This window comes from Muscardinus avellanarius, assembly GCF_963383645.1.
Source record: "Muscardinus avellanarius genome assembly, chromosome: 10".
Lineage (NCBI taxonomy): Eukaryota > Metazoa > Chordata > Mammalia > Rodentia > Gliridae > Muscardinus > Muscardinus avellanarius.
Window position 1 is genome coordinate 9,332,029 of NC_137796.1, and position 26,022 is coordinate 9,358,050.

The following is a 26,022-nucleotide window of genomic DNA, read 5'->3' on the forward strand; positions in this document are numbered from 1 at the left end:
TTCCAAGTATACTTAGCAGCACCACCTCCAGGAATCCCCCCTGGATCTCTTTCTCTTCCTTCCAGGCAATTAAATGTATTTGTTTCCACTACTGCTAATATTAATTTCCACTGGTATTTAAATAAGCACCTACTCTGTGCTGGGCATTGGGCTAGGTACTTAAGGTGGAGAAGAGCGGGAGGTTGGTATAATCTCTGCCTTTTCCACAGACCACAGTCACGGGGCCAAGCAGCAGGTCCCCTTCTCGGTCTTTGTGCTTGGGTCCATTCTCGTCTTTTTCCCCAACTACAGACAGTGTGTAGCAGTTACTCAGCCAGCGTGAGAAAGGGGTTGGCTTTTACTCACCCCACTCCTGTCCCTATCTTTCCCAGGGGTCACTGTATCTTGCCCTCCTTCAGAGCCTCAAGTGGTCCTGTTTCCCCACTGCCCCTCTCTGCATGCACTTCCCTGGACCTTGGCGTCCCCTCTCCACTTGTCTGCACCCCACAGCTGGGCCAGTTTTCATAGGTTCGTCTTGTATAACAGGGTGTAACTTCAAATCTGCAGAGGACTCTGTTTCTGACATAATTCAATGTTAACTCCACTTAAGAGATTTCAGGAGTCTCCTCAATCTAGCCCAGTGTTTCTGTTTACAATTTTTTTTTAAATTGTCTTAACTGCACACATAATAACTGTTTATAAGTGTGGGGTATAGTGTGACATTTTGATACATGTATAGAGATTGTAACAGGCAATTCAGGGGGATTAGTATATACATCACCTCAAAGATTTCTCACTGCAGTAGTTCTTAACTGGGGATGGTTTTCCTTATATCCCCTAATGGGTCATGCCTAGAGATATTTTATGTATTTTACAGAATGCATAATATCTAGAGATATTTTTATTTTGCATATTTGACACGAGGGCAATGTCTGGAACTATTTTGCATATTTTACCCAATGAGTAATGTTGAGATATTTTGCATTGTCACGTCTTGTGGGGAGGGAAGGCAGGTGCTACCCAGCTAAGGAATAGAAAGCAGGGGTGCTTCTCAGCATCCTTCAATACACAGGGCCGCCTCCGAAAACAGAACTGTCCCACCCACTCAGAAAAAGTACAGAGGACAGAGACTGAGAAGCCCTGGGCCAGCCCATCCTGCACCCCGGTCTCTCACACTGCCACGTGTGTTAGTACAGGCAGCTCGGCTTCCTTGCTGGCTTGGGGCCAAGCCACATGCAGACAGAGTGTGGGTGGTGGGGTGATCATCAGCTCTGGAGTCAGAATGCTGCGGTGTTCAGTCCCAACGTGAGGGGCAGTGAAGCTGGCTGGACCAAGGTGTGCCCTGGCTTCCCCCCTTCAAAGGTGACTGTCTACCTCATAAAACGTGTAAGGCTGCAAAACGAGACCCCACCATTTGGGTTCTTGGAGCCCGCCTTTGGATTGGTGCTCACCTGTGTTCCCCAAGTGCTCTCTGTGCACTTCCCCAGCAGGTGCTCACCTCCCTATCTCGTAGGTGCTCATTTAATGCTTTGTCTCTGCTCGGTTGGCTAGCTGGGCTCATGAGGATATATGTAGAATATCCCCACGGTATCTGTGTGAACCATTCATAGGCATTAATAACACTCGAATGACTTAATTAATTAGCATAAGGTCTGAGATAAGATTGGGTACCATGTCTCACACCCAAAAAAGATATTAAATGTGTGATATTATGTTATTATTTTATTTTTGTGGAACTGGGGATTGAACTCAGGGCAATTCTAGCTTTGAGCTATGCCCCTAGCCCTTTTTAACTTTTTTCCCCTTTTTTGTGGTACTGGGATGGAACTGAGGGACTTTTTTTTTTTTTTTGATGGTACTGGGGTTCCTGGAAGCCCTTCTACCTCTGGGCTACACTCCCAGACCTATTTTTTTTTAATTTTTGGAAACAGGGTCTCTTAAGCCAGCGTGGCTGGCTTCGAACCTGCGCGATCCTCCTGTCTCCGCCTCCTAAGCGCGGGGATTACAAGCCTGCGCCACCACGCCTGGCCAAACTGAGGGACTTTTTATCCCTGGGCTACACTCTCAGACCTATTTTATATTTTATTTGGAAACAGGGTCTCATTAAGTTGCTGAGAGCCTCACTAAGTAGCTGAGGCCGGCTTTGAACCTGTGTGATCCTCCTGTCTCAGCCTCTCAAGCACAGGGATTACAAGCGTGCGCCACCACGCTTGGCATTTCCCCCCCTTTTGAATGAGGTCTCACTACATTGCTGAGAGACTCAGTAAATTGTTGAGGCTGTCTTCAAATCTGCGATCCTCCTGTCTCAGCCTTCCAAGTACTGGGATTTCAGGAGTGCATCACCATGCCCAGCTTTAAAATGTATGGTTTTTAAAAGGCTTCTAGAATCAGCTTTATTGAGACATATATAACATTCAATAAACTGTACACATTTAAAGTGTGCAGTTTAGTGGGGGCATAGTTCCACACACCTGGGAGCCATTGACACCACCAATATAACAAACATAACATTCCTGTCCCAAAGTTTCCCCAAGTCTTCTTGTAAACTGAGACAAGTTTTTGTCAGAATTGAGAATTCATAGAAGTGCACACTTCTGAGGCCAAACCTGGTCCTAAGTCTCAGTTCCCTTCTCTGTACAATGAGGAGATTTTGCTTGCAGGACCGTTCAAAGCGCACCTAAAACAGTCTAATGAAACTCCTGACACAGTGGGAGGAGTCCAAGGAAGAATGGCTTCTCAGCCTGCCCTGCCTGGGCTCCCTTGGTCCAGCCTTCTCTCCTACTTTCTGTAACCTACTCAAACCCTACTCGCCCTCCTTTGCCTTCCAACAAGACGTGCCCTCTGGACATTCTCTGATTTTTTCCTTCTTTGTTTCTGAAGCCCTGGTAGTCAGATGCACACAGATCCAGGTTTCTAACTTCTGTGCTCAGTATCCTCTGCAGTATTTTCTCTTTTTCCAGACAGAGAGAAGGCAACTGATATAAAAAGGTTAAATCTGTAGCATAAATATTTTTCTCCATTCTCTTTACAACACCTGGCTCATAGTTGAATGTGCCTTCAAAAGAGGCTTGCTGGTTGACTGGTTTATAAACAAGTTTTTCTCTTAAAGAGTTGTACTGCTTTTTTCTAGTTCATTGTACACATAATAGTGTAATCTTATCTGTGAGTAAGAAATGAAGAGGCTGGACATGGTGATACACACCTGTCATCTTAGAACTTGGGAGGCTGAGTTGAGAGGATCATAGGTATGAGTCCAGCCTCAGCAACTCAGTGAGACTCTTTTTCAAAATAAAAAAGGGCCAGGTATGGTGATGCATCCCCGTAACCCTAGTACTTTGAAGGCTGAGAAGGGAGGATCACAAGTTTGTGGCCAGCCTTAGCAACTCAGCGAGGTCCTCTGCAACTTATTGAGGCCCTTTTTTGAAATAAAGACTAAAATAGTGCTAGGTTGCAGATCAAAGGTAGAATGCCCCTTGGTCCCCAAGGAGGGGGGGGGATGCAAACAGGATCCAGGTGTGGAGTGCATGCTTGTAATCCCAGTACTTGAGAGGCTGATTGCAGGAGGAGGATTGCGGGTTGGCAGCCAGCCTCAGCTACTTAGCAAGGCCCACTTTCAAAAATAAAATAAAAGCCGGGCGTGGTGGCACGCTTGTAATCCCCGCGCTTGGGAGGCGGAGACAGGAGGATCGCGCAGGTTCGAAGCCAGCCGCGCTGGCGTAAGAGACCCTGTTTCAAAAATATAAAATAGGTCTGGGAGTGTAGCCCTGAGGTAGAAGGGCTTCCAGGAACCCCAGTACCACAAAAAAAAAATAAATAAAATAAAATAAAATAAAAAGGGCTAGAGGTAGAGCTCAGAGGTAGGTTGCCCCAAGTTTAATCCTCAATCACCAGTCCCCTTCAAAGAAAGAAAGAAAGAAAGGAAGGAAGAAAGGAGAAAAAAAAGCCGGGCGTGGTGGTGCACGCTTGTAATCCCCGCGCTTGGGAGGCGGAGACAGGAGGATCACGCAGGTTCGAAGTCAGCCACGCGCGCTGGCTTAGGAGACCCTGTTTCCAAAATGAAAATGTAAAAAATAGGTCTGGGAGTGTAGCCCGGAGGTAGAAGGGCTTCCAGGAACCCCAGTGCCACCAAAAAAAAAAAAAAAAAAAAAAAAAAGAAAGGAGAAAAAAATATAAAGAGGAATCTCCCTGCCTTACCTTCCTGTCTCGTGTTAGTGGTTGGATATTTTCCCTTTCATTTTATGCCCAAATGTGCTGAGAGTTTGTAGAAAGCTGCAATCACAGTGCAGCTGGAATTTGGCATTCTGCTTCTTCCTCTCAATATGCTACCGAGAGTTCTTTTTCATTTTGTGACGCAGTCTTCATAATTACATTTTTTCCAGGGCCTGCATCATTCTTGGGCACGTGGAAGCTGCCTAACCTAAGGAACTGTTTCCTTTCTGCGGTGAGGGCGGCTGCTTCTGAATCCCCCGCGCCCAGTACAGACAGCGCTAGACTCCACCCTCCACCTGTGCTAAGCTTCCACGGTGGACCAGAAGCTGCACTCGGTCTGCCATGGGCAGCTCTGCTGTGGCTTTAATCTTTTCCCCCGGTTATTTCCTGAAGTAGGATTTCTGGAACAGAGCCTATCATCACACGCATGGCTTCTAGGTCATTTTTAGTTCAACCCCAGGGTCATCACTTAAAATCGTAATGAATCAGTGCAGTGCAGTGGCACACACGGGTAATCCAAGTACTTGGGAGGGTGAGACAGGAGGATCGCAGGTTAAAGATGGTCTTGGCAAATTAGTGAGACCCTCAACAGCCTAGTGAGACTGTGTTTCAATATAAATAAAATAGGACTGGGGATATATCTCCAATACCACACACAAAAAAATATCACAATGACCCATGGGAAGTAGGAGGAGAGGAAGGTGGGATGGGTGGGTCTCAGTGCTGCCCCGTCTGGTCTCCTGACCTCACAGAAATCACTGGTTTGGGGGATAAAGAAGCAGATAAGTCAGTGAAGGGCTACAGAGTGGGGAAGGCAAAATCCCCTGGTTGTGGGACTTTTTCTAAGAGCTTCTCTCTCCTAATGCCCTTCTCTTACTACAACCCATATTCTCCTGCCTCCAGCTGCACCAGCCTCCTCTCACCCTCAGGACTTTAGCACCTGACACTCCCTCTACTTTATGGCTCTCTTCCCCTGGCTGACCTCTTCCCCTCAACTCTCAGCCAAATCCCAGTCTCTGGTTGACTGTCTGTTTTTCCCACATACATACATCCGCTAGCACTTTGCATTTCTCTACCAGAGCATACATCAAAAGTGTGAATCAGCAGGTGAGGTGGTGCATGCCTGTAATCCCGGTACTTGGAGGCTGACGCAGGAGGATCGCAGGTTTGAGGCCAGCCTCCGCCACTTAGTAAGACCCTCAGCTGTTTAGCAATACCCTGCTTTAAAATTAAGAAACAACCCAGCCATGGTGGCACACACTTGTAATACCAGGATTTGGGAGGCTGAAACAGGAGGATTGCAGTTCTCCGACAACCTCAGCTACTTAGTGAGGCCCTTTTGCAACTCAGTGAGACCCTGTTTAAAATAAAAAGTAGCCGGGCGCTTGTAATCCCTGTAATCCTGCGCTTGGGAGGCGGAGACAGGAGGATCCCACAGTTTCGAAGCCAGGCTCGCTGGCTTAAGAGACCCTGTTTCCAAATAAAAATATAAAATAGGTCTGAGAGTATAGCCCGGAGGTAGAAGGGTTCCATCCCCGGTACCACCAAAAATACATACATACATACATACAAATAAAAAGTAATAAAAAATAGAGCTGGGGGTGTAGCTCAGAAGTAGAATGCCCCAAGGTTCCAGTCACAGTACCTGAAAAAAAAAATTAAGAGATAGTTTTTTAAAAGGGCTAGAGGTGTCAAAAAGAGAAAAGAAAGAAAAGTGTAAGCCAATTAACTCTCTTTGTAGCTTTGCCTTCGGTCTCCTCTCCCTCAACCAGAGCCCAAGCCCTACAGGGCAGTGGCTCTCAGGATGGGGACTGCCAGCTCTCCTCCCAGCACGGCACTTGGCCCATCGGACTCTCGGCACATGTTTATGTAGCAGAGGTCTGCAGATAATGAAACAATGCTTCCAGAAATCTCACACAGGGGGGCAAAAGAAAAGATGGCTGAAGGGAGGGAACAATGGGAGTGGGCAGTCGTCCACCTTCCAGATACAGCTTGAGGGACGGAGTTAAGTATAGGGAGAAATACCACAAGCTAGGGCACGGGGCCAGGGGAGCTAGTCTGCAATTTCTATGCATCTGAGAAATCACTCCTCCTCCTCCTCCTCCTCCTCCTCCTCCTCCTCCTCCTCCTCTTCCTCTTCCTCCTCCTTCTTTTAGGTGCTGGGGATTGAACCCAGGGACATTCTACCCCTGAGCTATACCCCCAACCCTATGTTGTGTTTTTTTATTTTATTTTATTTTATTTTATTTATTTATTTATTTTTTTGGTGGTACTGGGGGTAGAACCCAGAGGCTTTCTACTTCCGGGCTATACTCCCAGACCTTTTTTATATTTTATTTGGAAACAGGGTCTCACTAAGTTGCTGAGAGCCTCACTAAGTAGCTGAGGCTGGCTTCAAACCTGTGCGATCCTCCTGTCTCAGCCTCCCAAGCGCGGGGATTACAAGCGTGCACCACCACGCCCGGCTTGTGTTTTGATTTTAAACAGGGTCTCACTAAGTTGTGGAGGCAGGCCTCGAACCTACAATCCTCCTGTCTCAGTCTCCCAAGTCCTGGGATTATAAGCGTGCGCCACCACGGCCGGCTGGGCTAGCTAGCTGTAAAGCTGCTCCTCGTGTTCTGCTAAAACTGGGGACAATCTTAAGTTTTATCTATAACTCTCCATTCAAGGTTTAAAGCACATTCGGAACTTCAGACCATTTGAAGACTTTCTTTTCCAAGGATTTCCTAAGTGTCATCAAAGCTGATCTCAATCTGTCCCCCGACAACCTGTTCTCACCCTCTGGTCTTCCATTTTCCTATATGAGTTCGTGATCTGAGAATCATGGTTCCTTTATTATGATGCTGGCTGGGCACCTTCATAGATTTGCACCTTACCATGGAATGCTAGAAAATGAAATACTGCAACAGTGGCTCCCGGCCATTCTGAATCCCTCCCGGAGCTAGCTGTGAGCAAATCATCTCTGAGAATGAGCACTCTTCATGGAGTCCCAAGCAGTTGCCAGGGTGAGACACATGAATCATCCGAAACTGGCAGCAACTGGTTTTGCCATCTGATTCCTGTGTTCACATTCATTTGTGTACACACACACACACACACACACACACACACACACACACACACCAGCTGTAGGATTACATGTGGAATGAGGACCAGCCTATAAACCAACATCCCATCCCTCCAGGTAACTGTGACAGCCAGCAGATGGACGCCCTGCCTCCTGTCCATTCTCTGCACCCCCAGTGACTGTTCAAAACCCAAATGTGATGATGTCGCCCTGTGAGTCCTTGGCTAGCTCCTGATCACACGTAGGTTGGAGTTCACACTTCCTAAGTTGTACAAAGTCCTTATACGCATCTGAAACCTGTCTCCTGCCCAGCCTGTCCTCATAGCCCTCCATTCCTTCCTCCCCTGGCACCCCCTTTGTCACTATGAGATAGCCGACACCTCTAGATGTGCCCCCATGCACTTCTCCCAGCCCCAGGCACTGTGTTTCTTAATACGTGTCCCCTCCTAGCCCCCTTCTCCATTCTAGTAACTTAACATATGCATAGCTCTCTGTATGATAAAAGTGTGGGCTCCTGGTCACAGTGCCTGGTCTGAATCCAGCCTCCCCCATGGACGCCTGTACCAGGTCTGCCTGTGTGCACAGATTGATAATGGTTCCCAGGTGGCTTCCAGTGAGGTGTGTGGCCAAAGACCTGGGCACTAGCAATCGCCTACCCACAGGATGTGTGTTCTCGTTGAGGCCTTCTGGGACTGACCCATCACAACCTCCCATGCATGACCGTTTGACATTCTTTTCCCATTTGCCAGCCAGATACAAAGGACTCTAAGACTCAAGACAGTGGTGGAATCTTAAGGTGAAAAGAACCTGTATCTCCTTTTAGAAGAGTCCTCACCCAACATCCTCCTTGGACAGTTAGGAAGGAATGTGAAGTCCACTCCTACGTGCTTTGACAGCACCTAGCATTGGCTCTGTGAATGACTTAATGGCTTTATTCCTTGGGGATACTAAGAGGGTTGTGGAGAGGGTTAGATGAACTAATATAAGTAAGACATCAGGCACAGAGCTGGCAACACGAAGCCCCCAGGATGTGTTTACCATTATACGAGTATTAGACATCCTTTAAATGACCGCTGTTGTTCTTTGAGAGAAGAACAAAGCCCGTACCTTTTGACTTCTTGCACGTAATCTGCGTTCCTGTCAAAGAGGTGAGTCAAGGAGTCTTTGATAGCCTCGTGCTTGAAAGTAGAAGCTGTCCCAAAGACGGTCACGTTGGGGATGGTGGAACACAGCTGAGCTACAGCTTGACCCTGGAAACGACCCACAGAGATGCAAGTCACACACACAGGAGAACTACCCTGTTAAATGAGGTATTATACGACACAGACCAGGGACCACTAAGAAAATGTGAAACTCACCAGATACTCAATAAATCTTAATTATCTTCCCTCTACCCCTTAGGGGCTTATTATATCCAGAGGTAAGATGCACAGGCATCTAGAGAAAAGGTCAACATCAGTTTTAAAAATTAAATGGTCCAGGGGGAATTACAAATGCAGTCAGGAGTGGGTGATTTTCCAATATGGTTGAAATCTGAGCCACTGAACGTAATCCCGTGACCATGCACGCTCGCTCACAAACCTTCCAGTCAAACTCAATTTGCTGGTAATTAAGATGCATTTCAAAACTGCTGTCTCTTTCCAGAATCCCATCTGCCATTTTAAGGAGGAAAATTATTCTACCAGAGTCATCCAAGATCTTCATTTCTGTCTCTTATCTTATCTGCATGTCTTCATGTTGGTGGATAATTTGGGCCGGCAGGTCAAATTGATGGAAATGTTATCTTATCACCATTTGCAATTAGAGGCAATGTGCAGAGACTCACAGAATGTCAGAGTTGGAAGATCATCCAGGTGCCTCCTCCCTATCATTGTTTTCAGAGGAGGATAAGGATGCCCATGGGTAAAGGTCACCCAGATTTTTGAGGCTCATCTGAGATTCAAAGCGAGGCCTCCTGACCCTAGGAGTTATCACCATGCCCATTATGTCCCGCTGTCTACTGACTTTGACATTTTCAGCTAATCAGACTTCTAAGTCGCTGCCTAAAATAGACATGTCACTGGGACACTGAAACAGATGTCAACATTTCAGCACCAGGATATGAACCCAAGACCTTAGACAGGCTATTCTGTTCTAAGAATAGCTTTGACATTTGCTTAATTTTTTTAAAATCTCAGATTGTGTAGAACAAAGAAGGTTCTATCTTTCCTAGTGAGCATAAATATCAGCAACTAATGCTACAATGCTCTAAACTCCACTGGCCTCTTAGAAGCTGTGGTTACAGCTCCTTATCCAGAGGGCTGGAGCTAAACTTGTTACCACGGAGAGAGGAAGTTAGAATTAATTCCTATATCCTTGGAGTCCCTCCTGTCCTCCGGCCTTGGGCCATTATGACTTTTATTCATTTCTAAAATTCCCGTCCTACAGTGGTCACATCATACTATGGAAGCCAGAGTGTCAGAGACGGTTGGCACAGGCTGCCCGCTGAGTCCTGAACTGGGACCTGTGACTGTTATTTAGACACCTACTTCTACCTGGCTTTCCCCAACACGGCACACCAGCCCATCCCATCCAAACGTTAACTCATGACCTTCAAAAAAGCTGCTCGTTGAATTTGTTTCCTAGACTTGCTATAATCAAAGGACACAACTGAGAGCCTTAAATAATAGAAATGTCTTCTCTAGCAGTTTGGGGATTCAGAATTCAAAACCTCAAGGAGTTGGCAGGGTTGGCTTCTTCTGAGGGTGTGGAAGGAAGGGTCTCTCTTAGGTTCCTCTCCTTGGCTTGTAGATGGTCAAATTTTTCCTGTATCTCTTCATAGCCTTTCTGCTCTGCCAAAATTTCCCTTCCTTATTTTATTTTTTGTGTGGTATTACTCATTGGTATTATGAACCTAGGGGCACTCTACTTCCAAGCTAGAGCCCCAGTCCTTTTTATTTTTAAACAGGATCCCTTGAGGTTTCCAAGAGTCTTACTAAGTGGCTGAGGCTGTCCTCAAACCTGTGATCCTCCTGTCTCAGCCTCCCAGGTACTGGGATTACAGGTGGTGCAACCAGGCCTGGTTTTTGCTGATTTCTTGTGTCTACATTTTCCCTTCTTACAAAGACGCCAGTCACATTGGATTGTTTTAACATCATGACCTCATGTGAACTTGATTACCTCTCTAAAGATCCTTCTATAGCTTGGATCTTAAGTGTCCCCTGAAAGCCCATGTATTGAAGGCTTGTTATCCATAGTGGGATAATGGGAGGTTGTGCAATCTTAAAGGGGTCTAATGAGTGTTCTCAGGTCACTGTGAGGATGTCTTAGAAGGGGCTATTGGAGTCCCAGCCCCTTACCCTCTCTCTCTGTGTTTCTTGGCCACAATGGTGAGCATTTGTGCTCCATCATGAGCCCCCAGCTGTGAGGTTCTGCTTTATCATAGACCCAAAGGATTGGGGCCAGTCAAGGATGGACTGGAACCTCTAAACTGGAGAGCCAAACTGAAACTTTTTTCTTTATATGTCCATCTATCTTGAGTAATATCTGTTATAATATGGAAAACTAACACAGACCCTAACTCCAAAACGAGAGCCAAACTAAGCCTTTTTTCTTTATAGGTCTGTCTACCCCAGGTATTATTTGTTGTAATGATGGAAAACTATCTAACACAGACTCTACAGCCAGATAAGGTCACATTCCGAGTTGCTGGGGGTTAGGTAGAAATTTTTATTTTATTTTCATGCCTCTCTTAGTTAATTTCCTTGTGTGAATTGCACTGACTGTTTGCCTGATGATAGCCAAAAATCTGGGTATGATGCTGTGTTCTCTTTCCTCCTCCCTCACCCACAACCAATTAGTCAGCTACTGCCTTATTTCTTTCCCCTCTTTATCCCCTGTGACTGTCCCTTTATAGTCTAGGTTGTCATATTTCCTCCTCTGGATTAGGGCAAAGCTCTTCTAAAGGGCCTGCAGCTTGCATGTCTCCTCCTGAGGCCACAGTGATTCTTCTCAAATGTAAGATGAGAATTTTGCTGTTTCACATCTTCCTGATGCTTGGCAAGGCCTTTCAAGTGAAAGGCACCCTTTAGTGGATCAAGGACTGCCGTCTGTGACCTGACCCAAAGACCCGATTCATGTGCTTCTTCCCACTTCTGCAATATCTCCTTCCTCTCAGTGCCTGGAGGTTGAGCCTCGGCCGGTCATCATTTCCCATGAGCCTGGCACCATAGGATCCTCACCCCACACCCTTCAGAGGGAACCTTGATCCTTGTTCTAGGGAAGGAAGCTGCAGTGGACACAGGAGGCTCCTTCTTGGAGCCTGACCTGCTACACAGCTGGCTGCCTCAGGCTCCAGCCAGGCCACACACCAGCACTTCTGTTCCCTCACCTCCAATCTGTGGACAGAGATGCTCTGAGCAGTCCAGGGGGTGTGGTGGGATTATATGAGCGAATGCACAAAAAGCTCTGGACGGCAAACGCTCCATATGTGTTTGTTCTCCTTATTTCAAAACCACCATTACTACTTTTCTTGGTTCTCTCATTACATCAGGAGGAGCGGCATGACCGCTGTCTCCCATCGACCCCTGAATGTGTCGTCTTTTGAGCAGCGACACCAGCTTTCTGCCACGCTCCCACGAGCCATCAGCCCCTTACTTCCTCTGCTTTAGATCACAGCTGCCTCACCCCCTTGGGTATCTCAGCTTCTAGGAATCCTTCCCAGCATCCTGGGCGGAATCAATATCTCCACTTGTGGCCCCCACGGTCACGTGGGTCCTTCCTCCAGGACAGTGGCCAACAAAGCCTTCTAGGGCCGCCTGCTGGACCTCCTGTGTGCCCCAGGAGGCCAGGGACTGTGTCTCCTTGGGCTGGACACAGGACTGGGCACATAGCAAGGGTTGGGGCAGCTTTCTGAATACCAGAATGAGAAGCTGGAGGACCTTGGGTCTTGGGGCAGCCTTCTCCCCACAATCGCTGTGCAGCCGTTAGTTTTGTAGAGTTGTAATAAAGCACAGGTTTTAAAAAATCATTTTATGTTTAATTGGCACTTATTTATGGGGTGTGACATTTCCATACAGATGCATAATGTATCACATAATGTGTAATGATCAGATGAGGGCAGGTGATGTATCTATCACCTTAGACATGTATCATTCATTGTAGTGGGAATACTACACTGTGAATACTCCCCACTGGCTAATTTGAAATAGGCAGTATATTGTTGTCAATCAGTTATCCTACTGTGCCATAAAACCTTAGCTAAGTCTTCCTGTTCAACTGCAACCCTATACCCATGGACTATCCTCTCTCCTTCCTTCCTGCCCCATAACCTTCCTGGATATTCTGGTAACCACTATTTTGCTTCCTCCTCCTCCTCCTCCTCCTCCTCCTCCTCCTCCTCCTCCTCCTCCTCCTCTCTTCCTTCTCTTCTCTCTCCTACTGGGGATTGAACCCAGAATCATTCTACTTCTAAGCCATACCTTGAGCCTTTTTATTTTAAAACAGAGTCTTGCCAAGTTGCTGAAAGCCTCCCTAAGTTGCTGAGGCTGGCCTTGAACCTTCAATCTTTCTGTTTCAGTCTCCCAAATACTGGGATTACAGACGTGTACCACTGTGCCTGGCTCCATGTTCTATTTTCTGCTTCTTGGAGATCAATTTTGTAGCTTCCACTTATCAGTGAGACTTGCCTTTCTTTCTCCCTCTTACTTCATGGAACACAACGGGCTCCCGTTCCATCCATATGGCTGCAAATGACAGAATGCCATTCTTTTTTAAATTTTTGCGGGTCTGGGGATGGAACCCAGGGGCATTTGACCTCTAGCTACACCCCCTGCCCTATTTTTTATTCTTTATTTTGAAACAGGGTCTCACTACAATGCAGAAGGCTTCACTAAATAGCTGAGGCTGTTCGCGAACCGTGATCCTCCTGTCTCAGCCTCCCAAATGCTTGGGATTACAAGCATGCCTGGCTTCAGAATGTCATTCATTTTATGGCGGAATAATATTCCATTTTTCACTATAACATACTTTCTTTATCCCTCCACCCGTTAATGGGCACCCCACCCGTTAATGGGCACCTCAGCTGATTCCATAAGTTAGCTGTAGTGAATAGAGCTGTTATACACATGTGAGAGTAGCTGTCTCTTTACACTCTTACTTCATTTCCTTTGGGTGTCTACCCAGTAGTGGGATTGCTGGATTACTCAGCACTTCTATTTCTGAGAAGCCTCCATCCATACTGTTTTTTGTAATAGCTGTACTAATTTACATTCCCACCGACAGTGTATGAGAGCTCCCCTTTCTCTACTGAAGCATAGATTTAATTAACATACGTTGTCTCGGAAGCAGAATTTTACCATTTCTGTTTTAAAAAGGCAGATATATGTGGTTAAAAAATGAGATGCCATAATTCATCTGGGTTACGTACACACAGCCTTACATCACTAACTATGAGGATACCTAATATATCATTAGGTGATTTTTTTCCCATTGGGTGACCTTGTCAACATTCTGGTGTATACCTACACAAACCTAGATGGTATTGCTCAGTTGCTTGACAGGACAGTGTGTGTGTGTGTGTGTGTGTGTGTGTGTGTGTGTGTGTGTGTATTACTAGGGATTGAATTCAGGGGCATTCTACCTCTCAGCTACACCCCCAGCCCTATTTTATTTTATTATTTTTTTGTTTCAAAACAGGGTGTCAGGGGCCGGGATGTAGCTCAGTGGCAAAGTACCTGCTTTGCAGGTGTGGTGCTCTGGGTTTGATTCCCGGTTCCAAAAGGAAAAAAACAAAAAAATAAGAACCCCTTTAAAACAGGGTCTCACTGGGTTGCTGAGAGGCTCTTTATGTTTCCGAGGCTGTCCTTAACCTGCAATCCTCCTGTCTCAGCTTCCTAAGAACTAGGGTTACAGGCATGTGCCATCATACCTGGCTTGGTCTTGATGCAATTAAAAGTTGCAGTGAACATGAGATAAGAGGCTGCTGTCCGAGTAACATGGCACAGTGCTATAATAAAACTTTTTCCCTCTTAAGTATAGAATAGTATGTACCTAAATGAGTACAACACTGATTAATTATCATTACCAATTATGATATACCATACACAGTTGTTTGTGCTACACTTTTTACATGACCAGCAGTGCAAGAGGTTTGTTTAGATCAACATAATTACAAACACTTAAACAATGTGTTACACTACAGTGTCTCCATGCCCATGACATCACCAGATGATAGAAAACTTCCCCCTCCACTGTAATCTTATGAGAGCACCATCATATATACGGCCTGTTGTTGACTGAAATTTCATTATGCAGGCATGGCTCTAAATTATATTCTATATAAATTATATTCTATATAAATTATATTCTATATAAATTATATTCTATATTATATGGTACTTATGGATGGCAAGTAATATGTGCATATAACATATATTATAAAAAATCTAGCTGGGCATGGTGGCGCATGTCTGTAATCCCAGTACTTGGGAGGCTGAGACATGAGGATTTCAAGTTTGAGGTCAGCCTTAGCAACTTAGTGAGATTCTCAGCAACTTAGACACCCAGCAACTTAATTTTGCTTCAAAATTAAAAATAAAAGTGCTGCAAGTGTAACTTGGAGGTAGAATGCCCTGGGTTAAAAATAAATAAGTAAATATATATGATTGTATAAATGTATATGATTATAAATAAATACATATAATTAAGCCAGGCATGGTGGCGCACACTTGTAATCCCCGCGCTTGGGAGGCAGAGGCAGGAGGATCACGCAGGTTCAAAGCCAGCCGCGCTGGCTTAAGGGACCCTGTTTCCAAATAAAAAAAAGTATAAAAATAGGTCTGGGAGTGTAGCCCGGAGGTAGAAGGGTTTTCAGGAACCCCAGTACTACCAAAAAAATATATATAATTATACATAATTAGAATTATGAAGAATTAGTATTACAAATGATATTTTATGTGCATGTATACAATTAGTATTACGTGTACATATATAACATTTAATTAGTGATGTTTATACTAACAGTATATTTATACTACTAATAATATGACTCATATGCTATATAGGTATTACATTTCTACTACTACTAATATGATCTATATGCCATATAGGTATCATACATAATATAATTTACATGATTATATAAATAGTGATGGTTGGAAAATACAAATTCAGTGCACACCTATTTGCAGCCTTTTGGCCCCTAACTTTTGGGCAACGAGAAACCCTTCTAAGATTTTCTTCTAGTGATTTTCTTAAGGTAAATAATGCTCAGCGTTCTGTAGTTAAAGCACTCTCCCTCGAGTTTAAAGGAAATCTGTGCGCCCCCCCGCCCCCCCCCGCTCCCCAGGTAAGTGCGGGGTCGGCAGCTCATTTGTTCTCAGCTCTCCTGGCGTCTAGCAAATAGCGTGGACTCAATAAGTACTTGTGGGAGATGGAATGAATTTTCAGTAAGAAAGGATTTTGCAATTTACCTGTGGCCCCGGGATTTGAAGTGAACAAGACCATCCATTCTCCTGACAGCAGCAGTAAATGGAGATCTGCACGCACTTGTTTTAATTGACTCTCCTTCCCTCTTTTGCACATGAGAATTCTGCACCAAACCCCACCTTTCCTCCCTGTAACTAAATATACAGCATTAAGAGCAGCCTTAGTTCTCTTTGTCCCAACCTGTGCCAGGTACTGTGCTAAAAGGCTTTGGTAGATCCTTCTATCAGCTGTAGATTAAGTATTTTTGTTTCCTACTTATACTTAAAAATGGACACTTAGAGCCGGGCGTGGTGGTACACACTTGTAATCCCAGCATTCAGGAGGTCGAGACTTGAGGATCATGGTTCACAGACGGCCTCAGCTACTTAGTGAGGGGCTCTGCAACTTAGTGAATAAAAAAATAGGGAAGGGGGTATAGCTTTGAGGTTCAATATCCCTGGCTTCCATATCCAGATCCGCAAAAGAGAGAGAGAGAGAGAGAGAGAGAGAGAGAGAGAGAGAGAGAGAGAGAGAGAGAGAGAAAGAAGAAGAAGAAGGAGGAGGAGGAGGAGGAGGAGGAGGAGGAGGAGGAGGAGGAGGAGGAGGAGAAGGAGAAAAGCAACCTGCCCACAAGTCACCTGGCTATAAATGATGAAGCAGGCATCTTTAACTCCAAGATCACTCCACCATTAGTTTTCTTATCTGTCTAAGCACACAGGTGGTTGACATGGGAACCGAAGTCTTAGAGGAAACCATGGGTCTTTGGCATCAATCTGGAAGCTCCATCGATCCTGTCTTTGGACAGCTCTGACTCTGTGTTATCTGGGTGAACCGATTTTCAGCCAGATTTTGGTCAGCCAAATGCTTATCCCCCAGCCCAGCAGGGGGTCTCTTCCAGCATAGCACAGATAAAAGAAAATCCAGCGGCGGTAGTTATAAGCGGGATATTTTGGTTCCTGAGATATGACTCTTAACAATAGATAGACTGGCAGTTCAAAGCAATATCCCATTCCAGAAAAGTCAGGCAGAGTACAAAAATGATCAAGGGAGTGAATGCATTTCTAGAAAAGGCTTAGTGCACTGGGTGGCCCACAGGAAGTGCTGATAAGCGGCTTTTAATTTTTTTCTATCACAGTGTTGGAATTGGGATGGAGCCTGGCCAAAATTCTGGTCACCTGGTAAATGGAAATTTAAGATAGATGATTTTGTCTGTGTGCTAAGATTCAAAATTCAGCAACAGACTCAACAAGAGAAAAAAGGTTTGGCTTGGAAGGGTCCCCAGAATGTAGACACCACCTCCTTCCCCAGCCCATGTTTCCCCCCATAAGTTTCCAACTTTCCGACTATAAATTTCCCATCAAGGTTTTAATTTTGATCACAGGGAAGAATACCCCATTCTTCCACAGTACCATCCTGTCTCTCACCACAGAATCTTTGCCCATGCAGTTGTCCCTGCCTGGAATATTTTGTCCTGGCTGATTCCTCATTACCCTTTGAATCGCAGCCCCTCTCTGGCTCCCCGGGTCTTTCATTCTGTCCACAAGGGCAATGAGTGTTGCCAATGAGCCCAACACGGTGAGAGACACTGGAAATACAGAAGTCAACGATCCATGTGAGGTCCCGCCATCCTGGAGTTGGCATTTTTTAAAATTTGTTTTCTTAGTGCGTTATAGTCTCACATCAAAATGTAGATCATGTTGACAGTGGCATACATGCATACAGTTCTGGGTGTTCCAGTGCCTTTCCATTCCCCTCCCTCCCAATACCAAGTGTGTAGGTTAACGATGCCGTATTCACGTGCATACACAGTGCCGCAGGTGGCATTTCCACTGACCTCAGCCTTCTTCCTATCCTACCCTTCCTCCTTGGCTTCACTGAGAATGGCAAGCAGAAAGAAGTCAAGCAATAATAAATGTTGGTACGTTGGCAAGGATGTGGGGAAATAGGAACTCTTCTATACAGTTGGTGGGAGTGCAAACTGGTTCAGCTGCTATGGAGATCAGTGTGGATATTCCTTAGAAAACTGGGAATGGATCCACCATATGATCCGGCTATATCACTCCTGGGTATCTTTCCAAAGGGGTTGAAATCAGAGAACTACAGTAATATATGTTACATACCGCTGTTCATAGCAGCATAATTCACCATAGCCAAACTATGGAACCAACCTAAGTGTCTGTCAACAGATGAATGGATTATGGGAAATAAATTTTGAAAAAATTATGGGAAATACATATAATGGAATTCTACTCAGCAATAAAGAACAAAATTATATTATTCGTAAGAAGATGGAAAGACCTGGAGAACATTATGTTAAGTGAGATCAGCCAAGCACAGAAGAGGAAGGGACATATGTTTTCTCTAATATGCTTGAGCTAGGAAGTATTTGGGATACTAGAGGAACTCCAGATAATGGTGGAGTTCACATTTTAATGGAGGCAATAGACGCTAATTAATAATAATTAATACAAGTACAGTGCCATACTTTAACCACGAGGGTAAGGGCCCCCGGTTACAGCCACTGAGCCTCTGGGCTGAAACTTTATTGGTATACTATGTGTTTGTAAATATGCAGAAAATATGAGTCATGTATAGAAGAATGTGGGTACCTATGGGGAGAGAGACTAGGTAATGAAAAAATAAAAGGATGCTCCCATGGCCAAGTTAGTAGTTCTTAAACGGTCATGTGATAGGGGCAAATTAATTTCTCTAAACTTCAGTTTTATCATTTTTTTATGACACTGGGAATTGAACCCAGGGCCATCCTACCTCTGAGCTACATCCCCTTGCCCTAATTTTTATTCTTTATTTTGAAAAAGGGTCTCACTAAGTTGCAGAGGGCCTCATTCATTAGCTGAGGCTGGCCATGAACCTGCGATCCTCCTGTCTCAGCCTCCCAAATACTGAGATTACAAGCATGTGCCACCACATCTGGCTACCATTTTAAAAACAGGAACTTAGGGTGACTGGTTCCTCAGCTGGACCAAGCATAATCTATTCGAGGAAGCCTCCCCAAAAGGATGAGAGTGGACTCATTACCCTAAGTTTGATGCAAAATGAAACTCTCACTAACTTTGACAATTTCTAAGGTAATATTTTTTTTTGATACTGAGGATTGAACCTAGGGGCTTTCTACCTCTGAGTGTGACATTATCACCGCCATCCTACTTTTATTTTGAAACAGAGTCTCGCTAAGTTGCTGAAGGCCTCGCCAAATTGCTGAGACTGGCCTCAAACTTGTGCTCCTCCTGTCTCAGCCTCTCAGGTACTGGTATTGCAGCTCAGCGCCACCATGCCTGGCCTTCTGATGTTCTCTTAATCTGAAAGAATAGTAGACACATTCTCTGAGGAGACTTGGTAGATGGCATCTTTTATGCTTTCTCTTTTATTCACCATGTAGAATAGTGTGGTGTCAGGACCTGGGTCATTCTCATCTAGGGACCCACTGAAATGCAAATTCTTAGGCCGATCCAGACTTAAAGCCTTGTAGCTCTTAATGGGGGCCTTGTAGTCCCTGTTGTAACCAGCCCTCCAGGGCGTCCTGATGCAGCTCAAGTTAGGAACCACTGATACGGATCATCTTAATGGCACACTCCACAGAACCAGAAGAGACGGTTTCTGTGATGTTCCGAATATCTGAGTATCAGAAGTGTCCCTTAACACCTTGACAGGGCCTGAGCATCAGTACCTCATTTCATCAGCTTCTCCGGGGGGGGGGGGGCTCTCGGTTATAGCCAGTGCTGAGCTGCCCCCACTCCAGTGAGCCCCATGATCCTCCAATCTGCACCACGAGGACATACTAACCCTCCACTTCCCCTTTGCCTAATTGAAGGTGACATCACAGCCCGTGGGCTTAGTGTGTGGGAGCTCTGTAGATGAGGGCATGACTAACATGGCCTCCTGTGACCCAGAGCTGCAAGACAAGAAAACCAGCCCCCTCCACCAGCAGGGTGGGAAGCTCCTGATGCTGGGGGCTGCCCAGCCTCCTTGCTCCCTGGAGGTACCCCAGCTACCCCAGACCAGGCTTTCCAAACCAGCCCTGGCTCTGCCTCAACAACAGACTGCTCTTGTGACTACTTAAACATTGCCCTCTACCCTTTATCTCTAGGCTCACTGCACAGGCACTGGGTCAAGAAGGGAGCCGGATAAGGTGAAGAGTGTAGGTTGATTCATCTGATCTGCATAGGGCTTGCTGGGTGCCAGGTGGGGCTCAGTGTGATCCACAAATAACAGTTCATTCAATACTCAGATGACCTCCATGCGCTGATACCATGTAGGTGTCTGCTCATCTTCCTTGTCCAGATAAAGCATAGAGACAGAGAATTAAAGGAACTGCTTATATTAGTCAGCTAGACCGTGTGGGTAACCAGAATACCTGGCTGGAACAGTGTCAAGGAGGAAAGGAATATTTAAACTCATGGTTTAAGACACTTGGTCTGTAATCAGCTGGCTCCAAGGCAGAAACATCATGGCGACATGGTGAAGGAAAGTAGCTCAACTCATAGCAGTTAGAGAGAGATAGAGATAGAGATAGATAGAGAGAGAGAGAGAGAGAGAAAATGGCCAGGGAAAGTGAGTCCTCCAGGCCACAGCCACAGTGACCCACCTCCTCCAGCTCCACCCCATGTGCCTATAGTAACCACCTCAATTTACTAATCCATCAGTGCAATTATCTACTGAGGAGATCAAAGAACCATTGTAATGATTTCGCCTAGGGACACTTTCACGCTGTCAACACGTGAGCTTTCCTGGGGACATGCCACTTCTAAACCACGAACACTGCTCAGAGTCACATGGCAAAAGCAGAGGCAAGGTTTGAACCTACACAGGCTGGCTCAAGCTCCCACATTTTTAACCACACTTCCCTGGGCTATAGGACAGCAGTGAGTCTGTAGGATACAAAGAGAGATAGGAGGGAAACATCTCTTTCCATGCTGGCCTCCTGCCACACATTGTGTGGTACCCTTCCATCTTATTCCCATCATGAAGACAGGCTCATAAAGGGCAGCTGTACTTCTTTCAAGTTGTCTTGTCAGTAATTGGAAACCGAGGCTCAGGAGGTCTAAGAATTAGCAACTGGAAGTGATGGGATTTGAACCCAAGCATCCTTGACACTAAACTCAAGGTCTTCATGCTTCACTGTTGACCTCCTAGATGATGAAAGGGAACAGGAGACAATGAGAGAGAGACTACAGAGCCAGGGAGGCCCAGCTCCCAGCTCCATCCCTGCATCCATCTTGAGCCTCACTACCTGGTGCAACTGCTTGACCTCAGGTTCCTGCTCTTGGCACCATGTATAATAATGGTTATTCCATGAGGTCAAGTGTGGATCAAGAGAGATGACACGTGTACCAGATTCACCCAGGGTCCACCAAGGGCAGTTGTGAGTATCACATTAAGCCTTGTGCATCTCGTTAGTGAGAGATGCTGTGCATGGTTACAGGATGACCCGCAGCTCACAGGTGGCTTCGATGCCTCAGAGGTGGAGTCCAGTGGCCACGAGACTGGAATCCTGGCCAGGGAGCAGCCCAGCCCAGCCGATGGTGAAGTGTTCTTCTCAGGGTTCTAAACCTCAGGGTCATAGTCACTTCCAGCCTGGCTGATGTCCACGCGGTGCATCTGGACGCATTCCCTGGATGACTGCATTTGCACTGTGAGATGCAAGATTCGCCTTTCTAGCCAAATTACAGATTGTACTCAATTCGGAGCTGTGGTTTTAATAAATGGAACTCTTTCAGCCAACCAAACAACAACAACACAAATACTATTTAGCAGAGTGACCATATAAATTTATGGTTTAAACTGGGACTCTTTTTGAGTGTGAAAGTGGGTGCTATTATTCATTTTCCTTGATCATTAGGCATCAAGTATAAGTGTTTTGGGTACATTGGGTCATAGAGTCACTCTATTAAGATGAGGAAAAGAACTTAATGGGTGCCCAGGAGAGAAGAGCATGGGTGAAGCGTGGGTTCTCATCCCTTATCACTTGAGGGGCTTCAAGCTAGTTATTCTGAACAGATGACCCTCTCTATAAAGCCAGGGTAACTTTACCTGACATCACTGGAGAGTCAGATATGCATAGAACTACAGAGCTTTCACAGTATAGAGAACAAAGCTTAGGAGGTAGAAACTCTCCCCGTCCTTGTCATCGACTACAGTCCTGCTCCCTAGATATGAGACTTTGTGAATCAATGTGGACCAGCACCCAGTAAAGACACCTCATTACCCAGGGCTCATGACAGGAGCTAGAGCCTGACCTGGCTTTCAGTGCCTTCTGATGAGATCCACGGTGTCAATCGAAAGTACCCGCTTCGGGCAGACACGACTCACACTGCACTCCCTGCTCTGTCCCCGCTGCCCTCCGAGATCAGACATCAGGACTCTTTTCTGTGACTTCAAATCCTGCAGCTGAGGTTCTAAACGGAGCAAGTCAGGGCCTGTCACAGCTGGAAGGAGGCTTCCCGATGCTTCTGGATCAGAGAAGTGTAACGAGGTCGGTTCTGTAGGGAACTAACATGCAAGTGGCAGTTCTCCAGATGGAGGTTCTCACAGGGTGCCAGTCCCACCTCAGATTTTCCATTCTCTGTTCCCAGACATGCTTTCTCAAGGGAACATTTTCCCAGAGCATCTGTCTTGCCATTTTATGGTAATGAGAAATGTTCAAAACAGCTGGCTTTCTTTGTGACTGCTGCAAGAATAAAATTATTTCACTCTTTGTGTGTGTGTGTTACTGGAGATTGAACTCAGGGCAATCTGCCTCTCAGCAACACCTCCCCCAGCCCTATTTATTTATTTATTTATTTATTTATTTATTTGTTTTTGTTTTGGAACAGGGTATTGCTAAGTTATTGAGGGACTTGCTAAGTTGCCAAGGCTGGCCTCAAACCTGCAATCCTCCTGCCTCAGCCTCACAAGTACTAGGATTACAGGTGTGCACCATGGCACCCAGTGCTATTTTATTCTTAATATCATTTATTAAGCCACACCAATGCTCTCTCTTTGGGCACCTCCTTCCTCAGAGCCCCCAAAACAGTGCCAGGCACCTGGAAGATGTTGCTGAAAATGGGGAGATGAGTGAATGAATGAAGGGATTGATGAATGAATGATCATCTCTTTTCATTTCTTCCTTCTCTGATGTCTTTGGATGGTGATACTGTTATTTTTATAGTACCCTCTATCTCACAATATTTTTTATTATATTTTTATTTTATTTGAAAACAGGGTCTCACTAAGTAGCTGAGGCTGGCTTCTGGGATTACAAGCGTGCACCAGACCTGGCTACTATCTCACAATCTTACATGTTTGCTTCTTTCAGTCAGTGAATATTGATACCATGACTGTAGGCCATTCCCGGTGCACCCGTCTCTTACCCCAATCTGTGCCAGGTCCTAGGGATACCGAGTGGCATGCTGTGGAGAGTGATTGTCCATGGATCGACCCGAGGGACTGACCTGACAGTTGGACGTGGGCAGGTTGTGGAAGTGTTTAGAACATCAGCATTCTCACTTGTGTGTGAACTGGTCCCTCCTGAGATGCTGTACGGAGTGCAGCAGGTGACCCATGTGCAGGGTGGAATACACTGCCTAGCCCTGGCTAATGGTGCCCTAAGGACTCCAGCTCCTTTTCTGTCTCCTCAGCTAGGTCCTGGACCAGATAACCCAACACAGGAGCCAAGAAGAGAGAGGCATGTGGAGCACTGTAAGCACGGGTAGGGACTCTCAGGCCTTCTCTTCCCAGTCCTGTTCATCCCCTTCAGTTCTTTGGCAAACAGAGCTATGTCCAGCAGGCGGTGACTTAGAGAGTGATAATCCTCTTAACATGTGGTTCAGGGAGGCCACATCCCTCCCCATAAGCATCGGTCATTTTACATATTTCTGTGTTTATAGTCTCCTTTGGTATCACAGGGTGTGGGGTAGCATAATTGAATGGATAAGAATGCTCAAAATAACACTTAAAAAGTCAGGGAGGGATTGTGCTGCACTTTAGCCACAGAGTAATAACCTCTCAGCAGCCTGCATGAAGCAATACTCCCTTGGTTTTACCATCTGGCTTTGGAATTGCTTAGTGGCTTGACCGTGTTCTTTTGTACATATGAGCACAAGACACAAATCTGGCCTGGTCTAGTCCACAGGTGACCTTCCAAAGGCAATAGCTTCAAGTTAGGATTCTCTTTCCAGTCACAGAAAGTTGTATGGGGTACAGTACCACTTCTCCAAGCTCTATCATGGCTACACTCTGATGGACAGGTAAGACATGGATCCTCAGTTGTGTGAAAAATCAAATTTGTGATGATGATGTGGTTAGCAAATATGGTGATCCATGCAGGTTTTTGGCCAGCCTCACCAACTTAGACTCAACAGGTCTGTTTTCAGACCCTCACTAACTTAGTGAGACTTACTGAGACTCTGTTTTCAAATAAAAATAAATTAGGACTGGGGGTATAGCTCAAAGGTAGAAAATACCCCTGGGTTTAATCCTCAGCATCATATGCACACAAAAAAAATAATGTGGTGATCCAAGGTCTTGAGATGCACTGCTGGCACCCAATAAGGGCATTAGGATACTAGGACCACAGGTCAGAGGCATGGGAATGGAGAGAGGCCTTGTTGGCTTGGCCTTTGTCTCTGTCTTCTTCTGTCTACCCATGGCTTTGGTCATTAAATGTCTGCAGGTTGTAATCAACCAAGGATTAACGACTAATCACTCACTGTTTCGGCTTCCTGTCTGCTCCCTCATTCCCCAAAGGCTGTTGGCCTGACAGCAATTATTTCCCTAAGCCCAGCTCAGACTATGAGCGTGTGAATGCATTCTGCCGGTACACTTAAGCATGAGGAATAAATGCCACATTGTACAGCACAGGGATCCACTCAGAGTTCTGTTAAGCTCTTTAAAAAAAGTGCTATTATAAAACAAACAAACACATGTTCACACCCATTGTAAAGAACAGAATTCTGAAAATAGGGAAGACCATAAAATGCCAACTATAGTCCTATAAATCCTTTGCACAACTCAGCTTATTTTCTTCCAGTAGTCTTCCAATATGTATTATTAATGTATTTGTTTATCCACAGAATCAGAATCACACTGAACAGAAAACTGTGTGTACCCTGGTTATTTTTTTTTTTCCTTTCTAAGAAGCTTACACTGCAAGTGTTTTGGTGAGCCATGAGAAATTTTAATACCGTCATTTTTGAATGACTGGAATATTTTATTGTATGGTTATATTCTAAAGCCTTTTAGCTGATCTATGTCTTCCAGAAAATTATAATGTTCTATATTATTACAAACTATATTTCAGTGAACATCTTTGTAGGCTGCAAAAGGCAGTCTAAATCTGTTTTTTTTTATCTCTAATTGTATACTCTGTCTCTAGCACATTGTTGGACAGACCACAGGTGCCCAGTGTTTGAATAAAGGCTGTCTGCTTGACTCTCAAACTTCTTTGGAAGATATTGTCAGTAGTTGAGGTTGTTACTGTTTAGACCGGGACAGTCCCCCAAAGTGTCATGTGTTGCAAGCTGGGACCCCAGTGCAACAATGCTCAGAGGTGGGGCTTTGGGGAAGTGACTGGGTCATCAGGGCTTGGACATCCTCAGTGGGTGAATCCACTGGTAGTGAAAGGACTGTTGGGAGGTGGTGGAGACTATAGGTGGCAGGGCTTGGTTGCAGGAAGTAGGTTACTAGGGGTATGCTCTGGAAGAGCATTTCTTATCTCCAGCCCTCCTTTTTTTCTCTCTTTTTTTTCAAGCCACCATGATGTGAACAGTTATGCTCTGCCCACACCCTTTCTCCATCTATGATGGTACACCTCATCTTAGTTCCAAAGTAATGCAACTGGCTGATCACAGACTGATGAAACTCTGAAACCCTGAGACTAAATAAGTATTTCTTCCTCTAAGTTGCTTTTTTCAGGCTATTTGCCTCAAGAACATAAAGCCAAGATGTCCATCAACAGATGAATGGATTACAAAAATGTGGGATATGTACACAATGGAATTTTACTCAGCCATAAAGAAAAAACAATTACATCATTTAAAAGGAAATGGATGGAACTGGCGAACATTATGTAAGTGAGATTAGTCAGTCACAAAAAATAAGAAATTGGATGCTCTCCCTAATATGTGAAAGCTAGGGAGAAATTGGTCATAGGAGGAACTCTAGATAAAGAAGGTTTCTATAGATGAGCAAATAAGGTGACCTGAGAGGATGGGAGGGGGGAAGATGGAAATTCTCTCTAATATACTTTAACAAACATATCAAAGTCAATCACTAAGCCACGCATGAGAAGGAGGGAGGTGGAAGGAATGGGGCTGGAATTGGGT

The 26,022-nt window shown here is 45.3% G+C and overlaps 1 protein-coding gene across 1 annotated transcript in view; it reads right to left on the reverse strand.

Moving 5' to 3' along the window:
- Window positions 1-26,022, reverse strand: part of VAT1L (vesicle amine transport 1 like) — a gene marked incomplete at both ends in the record, with an annotated part of 178,012 nt that overhangs the window by 91,462 nt on the left and 60,528 nt on the right. The window contains one exon of the mRNA XM_080704536.1: window positions 8,363-8,505. Within this exon, the coding sequence (XP_080560662.1) occupies window positions 8,363-8,505 (143 nt within the window). The remainder of the gene's footprint in view (window positions 1-8,362; window positions 8,506-26,022) is intronic.